The sequence below is a fragment of the Macaca thibetana genome, chromosome 15, assembly GCF_024542745.1.
Source record: "Macaca thibetana thibetana isolate TM-01 chromosome 15, ASM2454274v1, whole genome shotgun sequence".
Classification (NCBI taxonomy): Eukaryota; Metazoa; Chordata; class Mammalia; order Primates; family Cercopithecidae; genus Macaca; species Macaca thibetana.
The window spans coordinates 81,623,950-81,645,375 of record NC_065592.1 but is presented as its reverse complement, the minus strand read 5'-3'; the positions used below and the strand labels follow the sequence as shown (position 1 = coordinate 81,645,375).

At 43.8% G+C, this 21,426-nt stretch overlaps 1 protein-coding gene across 8 annotated transcripts in view; it reads right to left on the bottom strand.

The window, feature by feature from the left end:
* Positions 1 to 21,426, bottom strand: part of TJP2 (tight junction protein 2) — a 140,821-nt gene that overhangs the window by 39,916 nt on the left and 79,479 nt on the right. For 5 of the 8 annotated variants that reach the window (XM_050761226.1, XM_050761232.1, XM_050761231.1 and 2 more), the window contains 2 exons: positions 5,171 to 5,224; positions 643 to 767 (listed from right to left, as the gene is read on the bottom strand). In XM_050761226.1, the coding sequence (XP_050617183.1) occupies positions 643 to 767; positions 5,171 to 5,215 (170 nt within the window). In that variant the 5' untranslated portion in view covers positions 5,216 to 5,224. Of the gene's footprint in view, positions 1 to 642; positions 768 to 5,170; positions 5,225 to 12,888; positions 13,560 to 21,426 lie in introns of those variants that run through there. The other 3 variants (XM_050761224.1, XM_050761227.1, XM_050761229.1) reach the window with 1 other exon arrangement.

Here is a 21,426-nt window from a genome sequence, read left to right as displayed (position 1 = left end):
CTCAGGTGGCTGAGGCAGGAGAGAATTGCTTGAACTCGGAAGGTGACGGTTGTGGTGAACTGAGATCACACCACTGCAATCCAGACTGGGTGACAGAGCAAGATTCTGTCTCAAATAATAATAATAATAATAATTAAAAAGTAAAATAAAATGGTGTTACCTCTTCAGGCCAGAAAGCTGGCAGTTGGAAAACTTGTGGTTTTCCTATAGTAAATTTTCCCAACTTCCACATCCCTCTTACAAATAAGATAACAAATAAACCAAAGTCTCCTTATTCAATTCTTAAAAGAATATAAATTAAAACAAATATAAACAGTGTTGGGTAAGCATTGGGGTTGAGAAGCATGCCAATTTAAAACTGCATGTTCAGAAATGATTCCTAAACCTAGGAGGGACGTTTGGGACTATCTCCTTACAGAAACAACTGCCCTCCTCGCTCCAAAGATGGGGTGTTCCCAAGATTTGGGCATTGTTCAAACATGGTGTGTTACGGCTTCCACTCCAGCTTGAAGACTTTCCAAATATTATATAAAAGTTTGTTGTTTTTTCTTTTTTTAATATAAAGTGGATACCAACCAAAATACCCTGTCTAGGGCCAACCAGTAGGGCTGGCAGGGGCCGCGGGGTGAGGGAGACACTCACTGGAGCAGCCCGTCAGCAGGCCCACCCGGGAGCACGTCAGAAATGACAATCGACGTTTCTCCATTTTCAAAGTGGGGGTTGTCTCGGCCTCCAGACACTGCAATTCCAAATCCTCTTTTGGAATCCTGTACATCAGAGAGGAGAAATATTAAAAATCCTTCAATAAGTGGCTTTCAGGATTTATTACACGCACTCAATAAAATAAAGGTCAAATCAATAACCAGAGACTGTTCAGGAACAGATGGGCTTACAGAAACAAATGAGAAACAAAATAAAGTATAGTCATAGTCAGCTGACAGGTTTATAAAGGGAAATTCCTTATCTGAAAGAAACAGCCTGTGGAGGCTGGAAAAGATTGATAGTGCAGACTGCAGTTATCACTAGAAGCTGGCAGCAATAGGAAACAATGTCTTCAGTCCAAATAGGAATGTACTGTTTGAAGCACCAGTTGTACCTCTTTGCATCATGCTGGCCTGAGCTGGAAAAAACTTCAGTAAAAACTGAATCTGTACTAAAACTGTATTTTTTTCATTTTCAGATTTTCTTATTGTAGTTTTTTTTGTTTGTTTGTTTTTGTTTTTTTTTTAAGAGACAGAGTTTTGATCTGTTGCTAGGCTAGAGTGCAGTGGTGTGATCACTACTCACCGCAGCCTCAAATTTCTGGGCTCAAATAAGCCTCCTGTCTCGAACTCCCAAAGCACTGGGATTACAGCAGGGAGCCACCGTGCCTGGCCCATACTGTAAATATTTTTAATTTTTCCGTATATTATGATGTTTTGACATCTTAAAAACAAAACAAAACAAAAAAAACCTTCTGCCTAGACTCATGGCTCATGTCTATAATCCCAGCACTTTGGGACGCCAAGGCGGGCAAATTGCTTGAGTCCAGGAGCTGGAGACCAGCCTGGACAACATGGCAAAACCCTGTCTTTACAAGAAATACAAAAAATTAGCTGGTCATGGTGGTGCACGTCTGTAGTCCCAGCTACTAGGGAGGCTGAGGCGGGAGAATCACCTGAGCCTGTGAGGTCAAGGCTGCAACAAGCCAAGGCAGCTTCTGCACTCTAAATGGGCAACTGGAGATGTCTCTAAAAAACAAAAAACAGGCCGGGCGCGGTGGCTCAAGCCTGTAATCCCAGCACTTTGGGAGGCCGAGATGGGCGGATCACGAGGTCAGGAGATCGAGACCATCCTGGCTAACACGGTGAAACCCCGTCTCTACTAAGAAATACAAAAAATAGCCGGTCGAGGTGGCGGGCGCCTGTAGTCCCAGCTACTCGGGAGGCTGAGGCAGGAGAATGGCGTAAACCCGGGAGGCGGAGCTTGCAGTGAGCTGAGATCCGGCCACTGCACTCCAGCCTGGGCTACAGAGCGAGACTCCGTCTCAAAAAAAAAAAAACAAAAAACAAAAAACAAAAAACCCCCACAACTTTCTAGCTACGTGGGAAGATACCGCTCTTCCCTGTGCTACGTCAATCCTTTTTAATTTTATTTTGCTTTATTTTTATTTTAGATTCAGGGGCACATGTGCAGGTTTGCTATATATGGGTATTGTCTGATGCTGAGGTTTGGGCTTTTTTTTTTTTTTTTTTTTTTTTTTTTTGAGACGGAGTCTCGCTCTGTCGCCCAGGCTGGAGTGCAGTGGCGCGATCTCGGCTCACTGCAAGCTCCGCCTCCCGGGTTCACGCCATTCTCCTGCCTCAGCCTCCCGAGTAGCTGGGACTACAGGCGCCCACAACCACGCCCGGCTAATTTTTTTGTATTTTTAGTTTTTCAACCGTGGTCTCGATCTCCTGACCTTGTGATCCGCCCGCCTCGGCCTCCCAAAGTGCTGGGATTACAGGCGTGAGCCACCGCGCCCGGCCGAGGTTTGGGCTTCTAATGATCCTGTCGCCGAAGTACTGAACACAGTACCCAAGTAGTAGTTTTTCAAGCTTTGCTCCTCTCCCTCCCTCCCTACTTTTGGAATTCCCAGTGTTAACTGTTCCTATCTTTGTGTCCATATGTACCCAATGTTTAGCTCCCACTTCTAAGTGAGAACATGCAGTATTTAGTTTTCTGTTTCTGCATTAATTTCCTTAGGATAATGGCCTCCAGGTGCATTCGTGTTGCTGCAAAGGACATGATTTCTTTCTTTTTTATGGCTGCCTAAAATTGTATTTTAAAAGTATACCTTTAACCTCAAAGTAGATGAGCTGGTAGTTTCATTTCAACATAAAGTGAAAAAGACGTAGATGGATTTTTTTTTTTTTTTTTTTTTTTTTTTTTTGAGACGGAGTTTTGCTCTGTTGCCAGGCTGAAGTACAGTGGTGCTCAGCTCACTGCAACCTCCACCTCCCGGGTTCAAGCAATTCTCTTGCCTCAGCCTCCCGAGTAGCTGGGACTACAGGCGTGCGCCACCACACCCAGCTAATTTTTGTATTTTTAGTAGAGACAGGGTTTCACCATGTTGACCAGGATCGTCTCGATCTCCTGACCTCATGATCTGCCTGCCTCCACCTCCCAAAGTGTGGAGGCATGAGCCACCGTGCCCAGCCCACAAATGGATTTTAAAGATAAAATTTGAACATAAAATGTGTGTTGAGATCTCATGAGAAAGCAAAGCATTAAACCCTTTTCTACATGCATGGAAGATAGGAAATAAGATTACATCCATGATCAGTCTAGCAATGCACAATGGTGAGCACAGATAATACATAATCCTAATTCATTTGTGTTTTAAAAAGCTAAATCTGGGCCAGGTGTGGTGGCTCGCGCCTGTAATCCCAGCACTTTCGGAGGCCAAGGCAAGAGAATTGCTTGAGTCCAGGAGTTCGAGACCAGCCTGGCCAACATGGCAAAACCCCATCTCTACTAAAAATATAAAAATTAGCCAGGCATGGTGGCACATGCCTGTAATCCCAGCTACTCAGGAGGCTGGGGCAGGAAAATCACTTGAACCTGGGAGGTGAAGGTTGCAGTGAGCTGAGATCATGCCACTACACTCCAGCCTGGGCAATGGAATGAAACTCTGTTTCAAAAAAAAAAAAAAAATCTAAGCCCAGTTTCATCCAGATAATGAGTATATGTGACTGTATATTCTTAAATCTGGGTTAGATTATATAAAAATTTACTCCGAGACTAAAAGAAAATCTTTCCTCCCAAGGAAAGTTTCCCATGTGGGGCCCACTATGCTGACTGATGATCAACAATTACAAACTCAAAACAGGTTGGGGGTGTTGTCTATTAATCACATGGCTTTGAATTTGGCAACTTCCACCAGCTGGCACCTGGTTTTAGACAGAGGCAGCTCCATCCTCTATGCCAAGCCTAAAACAATCTCTGACCTCTGCCAATTTTGGGTCCACAACTCAAGGAATGCATGAAATGCTCAGGGAAAGGGCAGAGGAGAGTCAGAAAGACGAGGAGAGTTGAAAAATAAGACCTAAGCAGACAAAACTCCTCAACTGAAGAAACTGTGATTACTGATCTGGAAGTCTGGGCACCTGGGCACTGGCCCAGAGACATTTTTTTCTACCTGGGTTAATTCAATAAACATTAAATTCGGGAATGTCTTTAATTTTCATAGAAGACAAAGCTTGAAGCTCACAGTTCTGAGGGTCAAAGGAAAACTCTCCCTATGAGGAGCTTACGGTCCCTCTAGGAGACGACAGATCCCGGAGGAATTCAGAGCCAGAAGAAAACCTGCAGGAGCCAGAAGAAACCCTGCAGAACCCAGGAAAATCACAGTCATGAAGACTGGAAGGCAGCTTGATGGAATAAAAATGCGGAACCGGCTGGGCGTGGTGCCTCACGCCTGTAACCCCAGCACTTTGGGAGGCCGAGGCAGGTGGATCACCTGAGGTTGGGAGTTTGAGACCAGCCTGACCAACATGAAGAAACCCCGTCTCTATTAAAAATACAAAATGAGCCAGGCGTGGTGATGGGCACCTGTATGTAATTCCAGCTACTTGGGAGGCTGAGGCAGGAGAATTGCTTGAACCCAGGAGGCGGAGGTTGCAGTGAGACTAGATTGCACCATTGCACTCCAACCTGGGCGACAAGAGTGCAATTCCGTCTCAAAAAAAAAAAAAAAAAAAAAGCGGAACCATGAGGGCAGTTCTCTAGCTCAGCCTCACCCAAATGACTTACAGTCTCTTGGATCCTACACTTTTTAAGAGTTATAAGGTATGTATATGTTATAATTAAAATTATAGAAGTTGTAAATAGCTCCCTCAACATCCTTAAACATTACAGGTCACTTTCATTCTTCCCTTTCTTTTCTCTCTTTCATAACCTGTTCTATCTGGAGTTAAGTGTATACACTAAATAACCTCTAAAATGTTCTATATTAAACAGTCCTTAATCAAAAAATACAATAGCATGCAAATCTTTGTTAACATAGCAATTATTAACAGTATTTATAATGCATTATGCACCTCAAGGGGGGAAAAAAAGTCAAAACTGTGTGTAGGCAAAAATAAATAAGATCCATGATCCGTAAAATCAAGAACATGACTGTAGAATATATGAAATGTGCAGAACTCACCTTTTGTAGGGTCACAGTGTACTGTTCCCATATCAGCTCTTCCATGCCTGGGGCCTGTTTTAACAGAACAAAACCGGTCTGATGAAAACCACAACCTTTTCAATACTAGAAATAAAATTATCATTCAAAATGCCTCGACATCAAGTCCAGCTCACACTCTATACCAAAAAGAGTTAGTATTTGTTCATTATGCTACCTATTTTCAAACACACTCCTTCAGTGAAATGAAACTGGAAACAATACTTGAAAGGTAAGTGAAATACACAGTGAGAGACAGACCCTAAAAAGAATGGAATGTTAAGTGCTGAGTCCTTTTATTATCACTATTCCAAAACACTGTCATCATAAAACCCTTTAAAAATATCTAGTTTCAAATAGATTATTTTTTTCTAATCATCCTCCCCCTCTTCCTGTCAAAGGTGACCTCGTAGGCAAGTTTTCTGCATGTTTATGTCTAAAAATAGCCTTAGCCTTATCATAGGGTATGCCCAATTGGGCGACCTCCGGGATCTTTTGGCTTTTTCTCCATCTGTATCACTGGGTATGAAAGATGAAAGTCTTCATAAATGGACCACTGGGACTTCCATCTCTGACAATATTCCAAAGTAAGTATCTAGAAAAAACTAAAACTGGTGGTGTCATTTTACAAATAATAATCTATTAAATGCAGGCTGCCTTGAGAAAGCTAGAAATGCCAAGAACACTCAGAACCACAGAGACAAGCCAGCACTGAAGCAGGCATTTAGAGGAGGCTGGGGATCTCAACAGGGTGGGAAATCAGGTCTGGGTGGATCTATTAGGGGAAAAAAATACCAGCACACAGATGGAGACCTTGGCTATGGGTAGAGTGGAAATAACTAAAAATAAAACCCCAGAGAATTTCTATCAACAGACCTGTATTCACATAGGTTTGGGCATTCATATTACAGACGTGACCACACCCTGCCAAACACTAACGCCTACTGTGGTTCTGCACTGGCCATACCACCAGGTACACAGAGGCAGATGCGAATCCTCTCCAGAGATCACACTCAAACACAGCCTTCAAGGACTCCCCAGATAGTATGTATCCAAAGAAATGAGCCCACAATTTAAACATCCACATCACCATGAGTGAGAGGTAAAAGAAACATAAACTGAAGAATCAAAGACTTTAAATATTTGAAATAGCAGCCACAGACAAAAACGGAGTATCTATAGTATGTGTATACATTGGTTTTTTGTTTTGTTTTGTTTTGCTTGAGACGGAGTCTCGCTCTGTCACCCAGGCTGGAGTGCGGTGGCGTGACCTTGACTCACCGCAACCTCCACCTCCCAGGTTCAAGCGATTCTCCTGACTCAGTCTCCTGGGGTAGCTAGGATTACAGGCGCACACCACCATTCCCGGCTAATTTTTGTATTTTAGTAGAGATGGGGTTTCACCATGCTGATCAGGCTGGTCTCAAACTCCTGATCTCGTGATCCACCCGCCTCGGCCTCCCAAAGTGCTGGGATTAAAGGCATGAGTCACCAAGCCTGGACTATGTGTATATGTTTTAAGAAATTAGAGGAGGGCTGGGTGCAGTGGCTCATGTCTGTATTCCCAGCACTTAGGCTGAAGTGAGAGATCGCTTGAGCCTAGGAGTTCAAGACCAGCCTGTGCAACATAGACTCCCATCTCTACAAAAAATTTTTAAAGTTAGCCAGGCTTGGTGGCACATGTCGTAGTCCAACCAGAGCAACATAGTGAGACCTCACATATATATTTTTTTTAAAAACCCTCAAAATACCTGAAAAAGGTCAGAACGAGAGATCTGTGCTACCAGCAATCCTGGGTCTGGATGGTGAATGGGGCCCGGGGTGCCAGGGACCCAAGCAGCCCAAAAGTACAAGATTTAGGTTAAATGAAGGCCCATCAACACAAGGAAATATGTAAACATTCCAAAAGATTATCTAAAATATGTAAAACTCCCCAATTACTTAAAGTCTAAAATATGTAAAAGATTATCTAAAATATGTAAAACTCCCCAATTACTTAAAGTCTGTTCACTATGACAACTGTTCTTCAATTTGAAAAGATAAAAGTGAATTTTCAGGTGAAATTTTTATATCTTACTCATCTTTGTCCCATTATCTGCTACAACAGTGTCTGGCACACAGAGTAGGCACTCAAAGAAGTTTTTTTCTTTTTAATACATCAAGAGATGGATACACTATTCATTTATCATTCAATTAATATGATTGAAGCACTCATTGCTACTTACATTTTTTTTTTTTTTTTTTTTGAGACGGGGTCTCACTCTGTCACCCAGGCTGGAATGAAGGTGTGTGATCTAGGTTCACTGCAACCTCTGCCTCCTGGGTTCAAGTGATTCACATACCTCAGCCTCCCAAGTAGCTGGGATTACAGTTGTGCGCCACCACATCCAGCTCATTTTTTGCATTTTTGGTAGAGACATGGTTTCACCATGTTGGCCAGGCTCATCTCAAACTCCTGACCTCAAATGATCTACCCGCCTTAGCCTCCCAAAGTGCCGGGATTACAGGTGTGAGACATCGTGCCCAGCCTATAAATTTTCTTAAAGTTTCTATCAAATTCGTGGCTCTCTGCTGCTTTGATAGCATACGTGAGGTGGGTGGACTAAAAACTCAGGTGCCCATGATCTGACTTTCTAGACGTGCTCTACAGCCATTCCTCTCTGGAATTTTGCCTGTGTCTAAAACAGCATTTTCCAATATGTATAAAAAAAAATTTTTCCAAGATTTTAATGAAGTTGTACATATTTGTTAAATTTTTTTTTTTTTTTTTTTTTTTTGAGATGGCATTTCACTCTTGTTGCCCAGGCTGGAGTGCAATGGCACGAACTGGGCTCACCCCAACCTCCACTTCCTGGGTTCTAGCGATTCTTCTGCCTGTCTCCCGAGTAGCTGGGATTACAGGCATGTACCACCACACCCAGCTAATTTTTGCATTTTTAGTAGAGACAGGGTTTCACCATGTTGGTCAGGCTGGTCTCGAACTCCCAACCTTAGATGATCTGCCTGCCTCGGCCTCCCAAAGTGCTGGGATTACAGGTGTGAGCCACCGTGCCTGGCCAAAAAGTTTTCTTAAACGGAAACAGAAAGCAGAAACCCAGTCGGGCATGGTGGTTCATGCCTGTAATCCCAACACTTTGGGAGGCCAAGGCAGGTGGTTCACTTGGGGCCAGAAGTTCAAGACCAGCCTGGCCAACATGGTGAAAACCTGTCTCTACTAAAGACAAAAAAAAATTAGCTGGGTGTGGTGGTGCACATCTGTAGTCCCAGCTGCGTGGGAGGCTGAAGCAAGAAAATCACTTGAACCTAGGAGGCGGAGGTTGCAATGAGCTGAGATTACACCACTGCACTCCAGAGTGAGACTCTGTCTCGAAAGGAAGGAAGGAAGGAAGGAAGGAGGAAAGGAGGGAAGGAGGGAAGGAGGGAAGGAGGGAAGGAGGGAGGGAGGGAGGGAAGGAGGGAGGGAGGGAGGGAGGGAAAAAGAAAGCAGACACTCAGCTGAACTCCTGCAGTAAATCAGAATTGGTTGCCCTTTTCCATTTCCATAGAACACCTTACTAACTCCTTACCAACTTCGGTTTTAGATGTGGCCTTAGTAAAACCAAGCCACTACCACCCAGAAATGACCTCATGAGCATGCCCACTTCTCCAAGCTCATCTTCTCAATGCCTTCTTATACCTTAAAGCTGTCAACTTTCAACAAAGTGAACTAATCTAGAAGTTGTGGTAAAATAAATATATTTGCCAACTCTTCTTTGGATATAGTCATAGCCACATGAATTAAAGGGAAAAAAAATCACATAGCACCCTCCCCACAAAACTTACTTTAAAATTATCAGGAAAAAACCTAACTGGGACTATGACAATCATCCCCAGGATTGGGCAATGCTACATACCAAAAAAAAAAGCTCAATATCCCAAGGAGCTGTGCTATTACAGAGAATATTTTTATGAGTACATTACTTTTAAAAATACTTTTCTATTTTAGAATTTAAAACTACAAACTCTTCAAAGTTTTGGATTTAAATTTATCATTTAGCCAAATAAATGAGTTCCTGCAAAATTTTATTTTTTAAATGTGGCTCAAGTAGAATGAATCTGGCTTTTGAAATTCACAGCCCTTCAACAACAGGATGACACTATCTTTAAGTGTTCCTGCGCTGCCTGCAAGGGTAATTTAAATTAAATTTGTCAGAGAGGATTAATCTCCTACCACCACCACCACCAATCAGACCTTGCTATTAACTTGCCTGGTGCCTGAAACCAATCAGATCGCGAGGCTTCTTCTTACCTACGGTCAACAGGTAGTAAAATTAACCATTAGCTACTTAATGTAATATTCAAAGAACATATGCTCTGCTAAGCCAAGTGATAAACAGAAAATCTTAATTGTAAAGGTAGGGAACTAGAGTAAAAGTAAATTTTTGCAGCTCTGTTGAGCATTAAAAATACACCATAACTATGTATATTTAGCCTACAGAACTGTGACTTTTTGGGAAAGTCTCACAGAAAACTCTTCATTATTCATTCATTTGTTCATTTATGCAAAAACACTGATTAAGCATCCACTTTCTGCCGAGCACATGGTTTGTGGCACTTCAGACACATCAGCGAATAAAACCGCCAAAGCCCTTGGGCAGTTTACCAAAGAGCAAACTACTGAGTGTCTTTCCTGCCTCATTTATATAATTTTTCAGAAACATAGAGCACCCCACATAATCATCCTTATTCCTCAGAACATCAGCTCTGGGAACATCCCTGGGCACAGGCTGCCAGGGTGCAGCAGCTTAGCTGGGAGCTGTGGTCATGACATTCAAACTAGGCCACCGGGCTCTGGTCCCGCCCAACTTGTGCTTGGCTATGCGCAGATCAGACTTGCTAGCAATAACTGACGTTTCTCTGAATGACAGCAGGTAGCTGCTTAGCACGAGGGGGAGCTTTACAGGCAGGCCCATAGAGACAGCACACATACATCAGAATTAAAGGCATGCACATTCCACGACCCAGTCATTCCTCTACCCAGGCAGAGGCCCCCAGAAAACTGTGTGACTATATGCACAAGGACACATGTATATTCACAGCAGCAATGTTCCCAACGGCCAAAACCTGGAAAATATCCCAGTATCTCTCAAGGGCAGGATGGACAAATTGATACATTATTAAAATACAATGTTATATTGCAATGAAGACAGACAAACCAGTCACACAGACCACCACAAAAGGGATGCATCTCAAACATAAAGTTGAGTGAAAAACACCCCAGAAGGATTTGTAGAGTATGATACCATTTTTATACAGCTCAAAAAACAATGTTTTACAACAACTTGAATAACTTTACACTACTGAACTGTACATTTACAAATGGTAAAGACAGTAAATTTTGTTATGCATTTTCGCTACAGAAAAAAATTGCCAACAAAATTAATCTATTATTTAGGGGTGTGTGCTTGTGTGTATGTGTATGTGTGTGCGCGCGTACGCACCCATGCGGTGAAAATATAAAGAAAAAGCAAGGAAATGAAAAACATAACATTCAGGCCGGGCGCGGTGGCTCAAGCCTGTAATCCCAGCACTTTGGGAGGCCGAGACGGGCGGATCACGAGGTCAAGAGATCGAGACCATCCTGGCTAACACGGTGAAACCCCGTCTCTACTAAAAAATACAAAAAACTAGCCGGGCGAGGTGGCGGGCGCCTGTAGTCCCAGCTACTCGGGAGGCTGAGGCAGGAGAATGGCGTGAACCCAGGAGGCGGAGCTTGCAGTGAGCCGAGATCGCGCCACTGCACTCCAGCCTGGGCGACAGAGCGAGACTCCGCCAAAAAAAAAAAAAAAAAAAAAAAAAAAAAAAAAACATAACATTCAGGATGAGGTGACCTGGGCAGGAGGCAGAGTGTGGTGGGAGGTACACAAATTTCCCTTGTGTTTTGTTTTGGTAACGGTCTGCAGATATGTGTAATGGGCTCATGGCATTTGTTTATTATGCTTCATGATTTAGATATTTAATTCTTTTAGAGTACCAAACATTTCATAAGTTTAAAAGAATAGGGAGATGAGGCCGGGCCAGGCGCAGTGGCTCATGCCTGTAATCCCAGCACTTTGGGAGGCCGAGATAGGTGGATCACAAGGTCAGGAGACCGGGACCGTCCTGGCTAACACAGTGAAACCCCATCTCTACTAAAAATACAAAAAATTAGCTGGGCGTAGTGGTGGGCACCTGTAGTCCCAGCTACTCGGGAGGCTGAGGCAGGAGAATGGCGTGAACCTGGGAGGCGGAGCTTGCAGTGAGCCGAGATCGCACCACTGCACTCCAGCCTGGGCAACAGAGCGAGACTCCGTCTCAAAAAATAAATAAATAAAATAAATAAATAAATAAATAATAGGGAGATGAGTGGGTGAACATCAAAGTGAATACTCACTCCTGGTGAAGGATCTAGGTATCCAAGAGGTACAGGTATACTTAACAGCAAATTTTTCAATGCAGTTAGAATTTTGCAAAGTGAAGAGGGTACAATAATTTCAACTGGAAGGAGAGCGAGTTGAGGGATGGTACCAGTAATTTGAAAGGGGCAAGGGGGGTGAAGCAAGGCAGGTGCGGTGGGCAGGGTGGGGACACAGGTGTTAGGTCTGGGGAGCTGTGGGGGGAGGTGCACGCAGAAAACGCTAAATCGCCTTCTTAATCCAAGTGTCAACATTCTATCCATCAGGAGGATCTTCAATGTGCTTTCATCATCTTTCCTTATCACTTTTACTTTTCATGTAAGTAGTGTTCATGACAACCCCCTTTATATCATAACAGGCTTCTTAGACCTCATGGAAAGTTAAAAGTAAGCTAACTCTTCTACCATAAACAAAAAACTTAATGCATTAACAGTAAGGTTTTTGTGTGACAAAATAAAGAGAAAGGAACTAAGGCAAATAGTTATTTGTTGTGCTTTTTTTAATCTACTTTTTATAAAGCTTTTTTCCTTTGAAAAATCTTGGCCAGACAGGTTAAAATCCTATATATTTTACATAAAAAATGTAGAAACGTGTTAAAAGCCAACCCTAAAACAGATACCGAAGTGTTCACTGCCCAAAGTCCCCCTGAGCAGGCGGCTTTTAGATTCTATATCCACGGACTGCTGCTGCCCAGTGATGGAGGTCAAAGCTAAAACCAAAGATTAATTGAAAGCTGTCCACATAAGAGACACGCTTCGTAAGTCTCAAGTCATAAAAGTAAACACTCACACATGTTCAAACCACAAGGAAAAAAAGAACATGTGAAAAACACTTTTTCTTCTTCTAAGTTAGAAGCCTAGACATAGTAAGAATATAGATTTCTGCAACATAAGAAAGCAAAAAGTTTTATGCCAAAACAAGAAATTCTCATACATGAACAAACACAAAAGCCAGTATGTTAAGCTCTACCCAGGAAGCAAAACCATTACAGATTCCGAGCACATGGACAACAGCAGCCTTTGATCCACAGATCCAGTAAGAGGCTATAAGTTTCACACAGATGTGCTAAAATCAATACAAGTATTTTTTTAAAAAACCACCAGTGACTAACTACAACCTACAATCTCACAATTTGTTGCTGAAAGATGCCAGAAGCACAAACACATCTGAGGATAAAGGAGTTACTGAGAGAATGGTTTTGCTTCCCTCCCCTTCCCATGAAGAAAGGTTGGGGAAAACAAGGGGAGAGCTTGCAGAGGGACTCACACGGCCTTTCCATCTCCCCAACTTTTTAACAGCCTGGATCCACATCCTACGCAGGGCTTGAGCAGTCTTCATGGTCTCTGGAGATGCATGGGCCAGGCCACCGCCTACATCCCGGGCTGCTCACCCATTTCCATCACTCCACGTGGTTACGTAAGGCGGATACAATAGTGGCCCACATTTCCAGCAAATCCTGTTGTCATCTCACACAGTGACACATCCATACGGCAGGGATGCCAAACGCTTTGAAAAGCACTACTTATGAGCAAAAAAGAAAGCAGTTCGGATTTGCACCACTTTCACAGCTTTTTTCTTCTCCCTCTCTCTCCCTTGCCAGGGAACTAGAGCATCCGAGTAGATATTTCTTTTAGGCACATAAAATGATTCACCATCTAAGTTGACAGTATTAAGTAAATGAGACATTTTAGAGCAACACTATGGAAAAGAATAGTTAGAGAAGTATTTATGTATACAGTATAGACCCTCTGGTACACACACACACACAAGCCAGCCAGAAATAAACTGGCAATGTTTCAGGTCAACTGAATGGCTAATGTTACATAGAAATTAAAAGGCATGAAAACATTTTATATCCTTGGAGATAACAAGGGGGAGATAAGACTCGATCATTTGGTGCTGCTCAGAGACAACTCAGGGACAGAAGGCTTGCTCAGCAAAGTTCCACTATCTAACCTTTTTGGAAACTTAGCAGATAAAAGAATAACAAAGAACCCTGCCGTCTGTTTCTTTGTCTTTACCACCTGGGGAGAAGGGAGGGGTGGAGAAGCAAATTTTAGGTTTCTGAACATCTAGCAAAGATTTTATGGGATGCTTGGGGCTTGGGAGCTGGGGTTGGGATTTCAGAAGCCTGGTCTTGGGGAGCCTCTGGCCAATTCTTGCTACCATGGTGTATGTCATATGCCAATGGGTTGAGTCAAATAGCTTGCAAATGGAAAATGTGCCATCTGATTTGAGGCTGAGATGTATATAAATCTGGACCATGAGATGGCCACCATCTAGGAAACAAGGCGAAGCAGAGCCAAGGAAGTGATTTTTAAAGTCACAAGATCTGGAGTGAGATCCTTGTCCTGTCACTTAGCTGTGGGGCACTGGATATACTATACCCTTCTTTATACAGTGGCGATAAAACCATCTACACCTCAGAAGGGCAATGTCAGCAAGAAACAAGGCAATCTCCACAAAGCACTCGTGCTGGTGCTGGACAGGCACTGGGAAATGTGTGTGTCCTTTCCTAAGGGTCTATGACAGTAAGTTCTCAGTTGAGTTCTTAGTAAGTGTTATGACAGTTAAATGAGATCAAAAGTGAATAAAAGTTTGTTTCAAATCCTACACTTTGCCAGGTACAGTTGCTCATGCCTGTAATCCTAGCACTCTGGGAGGTCGAGATGCGCAGATCGCCTGAGCCCAGAAGTTCGAGAGCAGCCTGGCCAACATGGTGAAACCCCATCTCTACTAAAAACAGAAAAATTAGCTGGGCATGGTGGTGCACACCTGCAGTCCCAGCTACTTGGGAGGCTGAGGTAGGAGGATCACCTGAGCCCAGGAGGCGGAGGTTGCAGTGACCTGAGATCGGGCTGCTGCATTCCAGCCTGGGCCACAGAACGAGACCCTGTCTCAAAAATATATATATATCCAGGCTGGTACAGTGGCTCATGCCTATAATCCCAGCATTCTGGGAGGCTGAGGTGGGAGGATCACCTGAGGTCAGGAGTTCAAGACCAGTCTGGCCAACATGTTGAAACCTCGTCTCTACTAAAAATGCAAAAAAAAAAAAAAATCCAGGCATATTGGCAGGTGCCTGTAATCCCAGCTACTCTGGAGACTGAGGCAGGAGAATCGCTTGAACCCTGCAGTGAGCCAAGATCCCACCACTGCACTCCAGCCTAGGTGACAAGAGCGAAACTCTGCCTCAAAAATAATAATAATAATAATAAATCCTACAAGCGAAGAGGGCAGTGGGTACAAAGGAGGACCTTGGAATCTAAGCAAGTGTCCAAACCTTAACCTAGGCTGTGCAGACATGTGCAGGCTCTGTACATACCAGCCAGGTTCAGCCTATGGACTGGCTCACTAGGCCCCACGTGCAGAGGAGCCTGAGAACCCAGGCAATTCGGGGAGGGTTCAGGCCAGCTCACTCCTTCACTCTGACAGTCCTAAGGAAAACACCTGAGCTTACCCTGACGCAGAAATAAATACTTCTTTCCCTTAAGTTCACGCATATTACCCAGAAGTCAGAGATGTCCTAGAATTTAAGAATTCCAGATTCTTCTACAGTGATCTCCAGAGGTCATAGTTTCTAGCAACACTAAATCTTTTTTATTTTTAATTGTGCTGAAAAATATATAACCTAAAATTTATTATCTTAACCATTTCTAAGTACAGTTAGGTTTGAACAGCAAGGTTTGAACTGCCCTGGTTCACTTATCCATGGGTTTTTTCAGTAAAAGCTATACAGAGTGTGCCTGCCTCCCCTGCCTCCCCTTCACCTCCTCCACCTCTTCCGCCTCTGCCGCCAGGGCACAGCAGGACCAAACCCTCCTCTTCCTCAGCCTACTCAACATGGAGACAATCAGGATGAAGTCCTTTAGGATGATCCACTTCCACTTAGTGTAATAAATGTATTTTCCTTCCCTAGCTTACTTTATTGTGAGAAAACAGTATATAATACATATAGCATATAAAATGTGTTAATTGTTTATGTTATGGTAAGGTTTCTGGTAAACAGCAGGTTATTGGTTTAGTTTTTAGGGAGTCAAAAGTTATACATGGATTTTTGACTGTGTGAGGGTCGGCACTCCTAACCTCTCACTTTTCAAGGGTATACAGTGTAGCAGTTGCTAAGGTTTCAATTTATGTGTCTCACCAAAACTCACATGCTGGAACCTAAGACCCAATGCGATAGTGTTAAGGGGTGGGGCTTTTAGGAAGTGATTAAGAGGGCTCCAACCTCATGAATGGGATTCATGCTCTTACAAAAGGGCTAGAGGGACCTAGCTAGACCCCCTTGCTCTTCTACCTCTTCTGTCATGTGAGGATACAGCAACTGCCATCTTGGAAGCAGAGAGCTGCCCTCACCAGATGCCAAATCTGCTGTTGCCTTGATCTTATTAAACTTCCCAGCCAAAACTGTGGGCAAATAAATTTCTGGGTTTTTTTAAATTTCCCAGTTACAGGAGTAGGAATTGACTAGGACAGTAGTATATTCACACTTCAGAATATACTGAACTTAAGAACTCTTCATCTTGCAAAACCAAAACTCTTGCCTATCAAACAACTCCCCATTTCCCTCTCCCCACAGCTCCTGACAACCACCATTCTGTTTTGTGATTCTACAAATTTGACTACAACAGACACATCATATAAGTGGACTCATACAGGATTTGTCTTCCTGTGACTGGCTTACTTCACATGGCATAATGTCCTCAAGGTTCGTCTAGGCGCTGGTGTATGTCAGAAGTTCCTCCCTTTTTAAGGCTGAATAATATTCCATTGTATGTATATGACTTATTTTGTTTATCCATTCATCTGTCAACAGACACTTGGGTTACTTTCACCTCTTGGCTATAGTGAAAAATGCTACCATGAATATGGGTATGCAAATATGCCATCACTAATTCTTTACTCATTCATTCAACAAATGCCGACCAAGTGCAATGTGCTCTGAGGGACAAATGAAGAGCAAAACAAAGCACTGCCCTCAGGAAGCTTTGCAGGAGCCAGCATCTGATCAAAGCAGGTTGGCCAGGGAGGGTTTCCATGAGCCAGGGACACCGACATGAGGTCTGAAGGAAAGGACAGGATTGGAGGGGTGGGGAGAAGGGTTTGTTCAGGGTCCAAAGAACAGCGCAGGGCAAAGACCTGACAAAGAAAAGGGGGAGGGGACAGTAGAGGATGGCCATCAGAACATAAGAACAATTGCAGCCTGCTCCAACCAGCACTTGTTCTACCACTGGCATCAGAAGGACATTTTGTGGTGGACAGCTGCCTCCACGAGCAGAGCTTATGGGTTGAAGGATGTGCCTTCTCAAAGATTCCTAGCTTCCATACTCATAGATCCAAGAGTAACCATGCACCTGGCCCTGTGGACGGAAAGACAAATCACCCCAAGTCCTGACGCTAAGGAAGTCACACAGCCCAGTGGGGAGGCGGGGTGTGTAAACAAGCAATTACAACTCAGTGCAAGTACAAGAGCGGACCAAGAGGCTCATTCATTCGACATATACTCCCTGAGTACTTACACCATGTCAGATGCTGCCAGAGGATATGTGCCAAAGTCCTTTCCTCACAGGGAGGGTTTTAACAGAGGAAGCAGACAAGAGTCAATATATATCATCACCTCAGGACAGACATGTTAAAACAGTTTAATAAGTGCCATGGGATGGGAGACTGGGAAGAATTAATCCTAGGAAAATCTGAACAGCTCTCCAGATTGCTGTGGGAACAGCAAATGCAAAGGCACTGGGGTGGGAAACAAGCTTAGTATATTTAAGAAAGAGAAAAGGCCACGTGGGCTGGAGCAGGGTGAGTGATGGGGTTATAGCAACTACATAAAATGTGAAGCGAGGCCAGCCCCCATGGTGGCTTAAGCCTGTAATCCCAGCACTTTAAGAGGCTGAAGTGGGAGCGTCAGTTGAGCCCAGGAGTTCAGGACTGGGCTGGGCAACAAAGCAAGATCCTATCTCTACGAAAAGAAAAATGTTAAAATGTAGCCAGGTGCAGTAGCATGTGCCTACAGTCCCAGCTGCTTAGGAGACTGAGGCAGGAGGATCACTTGAGCCCAGGAGTTGGAGGCTACAGTGAGCTATAATCATGCCACTGCACTCCAGCCTTGGCAATACAGTGAGATCCTGTCTCTAAAAAAAGAGTGTGAAAAACCACAAAACAGTGAAATCGATGGCACAGGCAGGTTGTCAACTGGAGATGAAAGGCCTGGGTGGAGGGAAGTATGTCCCAAGCACTGGGAGGCTCCCTCTCCCACAGCTCCACACTGAAGGATGACTTACTGGTCAGGTGGGTGGGCGTTCTGCATAGAGGAAATAGCACGTTCAGAGTCAGGAGGGGTGACCTGCAAGGTGTGTTCAAGACATTGCAAGTACTCAGTGCAGTCGGGCAGTAAACTGTTTGTTTAATAACACACACAGAATTTCACGTTCTCAGCAGGGACAGACATGTCAAAACAGTTTAATCTATGGCTTGGGAGCCTTAAAATGCATATTCACCCCAGAAATGGGAGACAAGGTGAGTGTGAAAACTGGAGAGGAAGGAAGTCATTAACATTTGGCAGGGCACCACACCAAGTACTAAATATACAATACTTCCCTGAACGCCCACAACCCTGTGAGTTAGCACCACCATCCCCATTTTACAAACAGGGAAGCTGAGGCCAGAGAGTGTACACAGCCCAGCACTGTCAGAGATGGGATCCGTGCTGCTGCCTGACTCCAGATCCTCATCTCCATGAAGAATGTGATGTGTGCTTTCCACATGCTGAGCCTTAATACATGTTACTGGATAGGTGGAAAGAAGGAAAGGAGGGAGAAAGGAAAGAAAGGAAGGAAAGACAAAGTAAGACAGAGGGAGCACTCACTGAAATCAGTCAGGTTCCAAGTAGGCTCCAAACAGTGGATCTGAAACTTCGGGAGGACACCACCCAATAAATGGGCCAATGGTTTTATGTATGATGTTTCCCTGTGGTGCGTGCGTGCCTGTGTGTATGTTTGAGACAGGATCTTGTTCTGTCGCCCAGGCTGGAGTGCAGTGCACAATCAGGGCTTACAGCAGCTTCAACCTCTTGGGCTCAAGCGGTCCTCCCACCTCAGCCCCGGAGTAGCTGGGACTTAAAGGCACATGCCACCACGCCTGGCTAATTTTTTTTTTTTTTTAATTTTAGTAGAGACAAGGTCTCACTACGTTGCCCAGGCTGATCTCGAACTCCTGAGACTCCTCCTGCCTTGCCTTTGCAAAATGTTGGGATTACAGATGTGAGCCACCACGTTCAGCCCCCTCTGGTATTATGTTGTGTCTGCGATGTCATTTTACAAACCAACTCAAATCCTTAGAAAGGGGCAGTGTAAAGAAACAGCTAGCTGGCCTAGGCTGGTAGGTAAACCTACCTCCAGACGAAAATAGGACTTTTATAGTTCCCCACCTGCCCCCAGGAAATTGGTCTTATTTTTAACTATTGTGAAGAATTTAGTCAAAATTCTACTCACTGGACAAAACTCTGAAACAGCTGTCTAATAACAAAACAGGAAATGCTTTTTTCCCAGAGAAGGCAGAAAATGAGTTCAACTCTTGTTCTTCCAAAAACAAATAATTTTTAACATTATAAACCAAGTCCTTTTGGCTTCAGAAGGGCACTTACCTGTGGTCTATTCAAACTTAAACCCCTCCTGGTAGCAATAAACTAGTTGCCACCTAATCCAACGATCCCTTATATAGTGTTTGTTTTACAAATAAAACCCTTTCATCATTTATTCCACAAGTATTTCAGTTTCAGATGTGATTTCACCAGGTCCTTACCCACCCTTCACAACGCAATGAGTGCCGACAGTGGATGATTAAATATAGCGTATGCAATGCGCTCACAGCACACACTTCACAATGGACACAGCTTGGTGATGACCAAGTTTAAAGGCAAAAAGCTACATAAATAAGCTTAGAGAGGGGTTTGTGATAGGTCACCAGAATTAACACAACTAGATCCCAGACCTACTACTGAAGAGTACCAGATTTACTGAGTTGTGTTTTTTAACCACATTGTCCTTGATTTACCTAAGGTAAATTTTTTAGCGTGCATTTAAATAAATAATAAAGAATTGGGACAGGTGGCCAGGCATGGTGGCTCACGCCTGTAATCCCAGCACTTTGGGAGGCCGAAGCGGGCGTATCATCTGAGGTCAGGAGATCAAGACCAGCCTGGCCAACATGGTGAAACCCCATCTCTACTGAAAATACAAAAATTCGCTGGGTGTAGTGGCACGTGCCTGTAGTCCCAGCTACTCGGGAGGCTGAGGCAAGAGAATGGCTTGAACCTGGAATGCAGAGGCTCCAGTGAGCTGAGACCGTGCCACTGCACTCCAGCCTGGGTGACAGAGCGAAACTCAGTCTCAAAAAAAAAAAGAATTGGGAAAGGATGACAGGGTGCCTGAGGCAACCTGTAGCTTTCAAAGCAGTTGTGTTGAAATGCAAACAGCAATAAACTTAAACTCCAAAAACAGACCTCCATCCAAGACTGCGCCTCAATTCACCCATGAGTTTGGGCGCTCACTGAAATTCACTGCCACTTCATCAAATAATCGCATCATCACCCATTTCACAGGGTGAAACCAGGCAAACCCCATGAAAGCACTCTGTAACATCCAGGCTGGTAAACCTTCCAGTGGGAGGTAGACAATGGTGTCCACATAACACAGTGGCAGGAGCTCTGGAGGCCGTCACACACACCTGAGTCTAAGCTCAGTCCCCTACACACTCTCCAAGCTCTGTGATCTGGAACAGTTCACTTGGTAAGGCTCAGTTGCCTCATCCGCAAAATGAGGTCAAGATCCCTACCCTATTCGAATTATGAGGATTGAATAAAGTAATGCTTCTGAAGAGCATTGCTCAGTACTCATCACAGGATAAGCACTCTTGATGAGGGTTTTCCATCATTAATACTGTAGCAGCAAATAAGCTGACCGCTCCCAAGTAAGAAAAGTCTGTTTTCTTCCTCTCAGAAGAGCATTATGAACACATGGTAGAAAAAAAGAAAAACAAAACCAACAAGTACATCACAGAACCCAAGAAAATTGAAAGTACATGTGTACACAACAACTTGTAGACAAATGTTCATAATGGTATTATTTAAAATAGCAAACAAGTGGAAACAGCCCAAATGTCCATCAACTGATGACTGGATAAATGAAATGTGGTACATCCATACAATGAACTGTTACTCAACAATAAGGTGGACCAAAGTATCTACACATGCTACAAAATGGATGATCCTTAAAAATAATATAAGCAAGGCCAGGCATGGTGGCTCATGACTGTAATCCCAGTACTGTGAGAGGTCAAGGCAGGTGGATCACTTGAGATCAGGAATTCAAGACCAGCCTGGCCAACATGGTAAAACCCCATCTCTACTAAAAATATAAAAGATTAGCCAGGTGTGGTGGCGCCTGTAATCCCAGCTACTGGGGAGGCTGAAGCAGGAAAATCACTTGAACTGGGGGGGCGGAGGTTGCAGTGAACCCAGATTGCACCACTGCACTCTAGCCTGGGGGAGAGAGTGAGACTCTGTCTTCAGAAAACATTGTGTGTGTGTGTGTGTGTGTGTATAATAAGCAAAAGAAGTCAGACATAAAATGACAAATATTGTATGATGCCATTTATGTAAAATGTCAAGGAGGGGCAAATCCACAGAGGCTGAAAGATTACTGGCTCCCTAAGACTATGGGGGAAATGAGGAGTGACTGCTAATGGGTATGCGGTTTCCTTTTGGGGTGAAGAAAGTGTTCTAAAATGAATTGTGGTGAT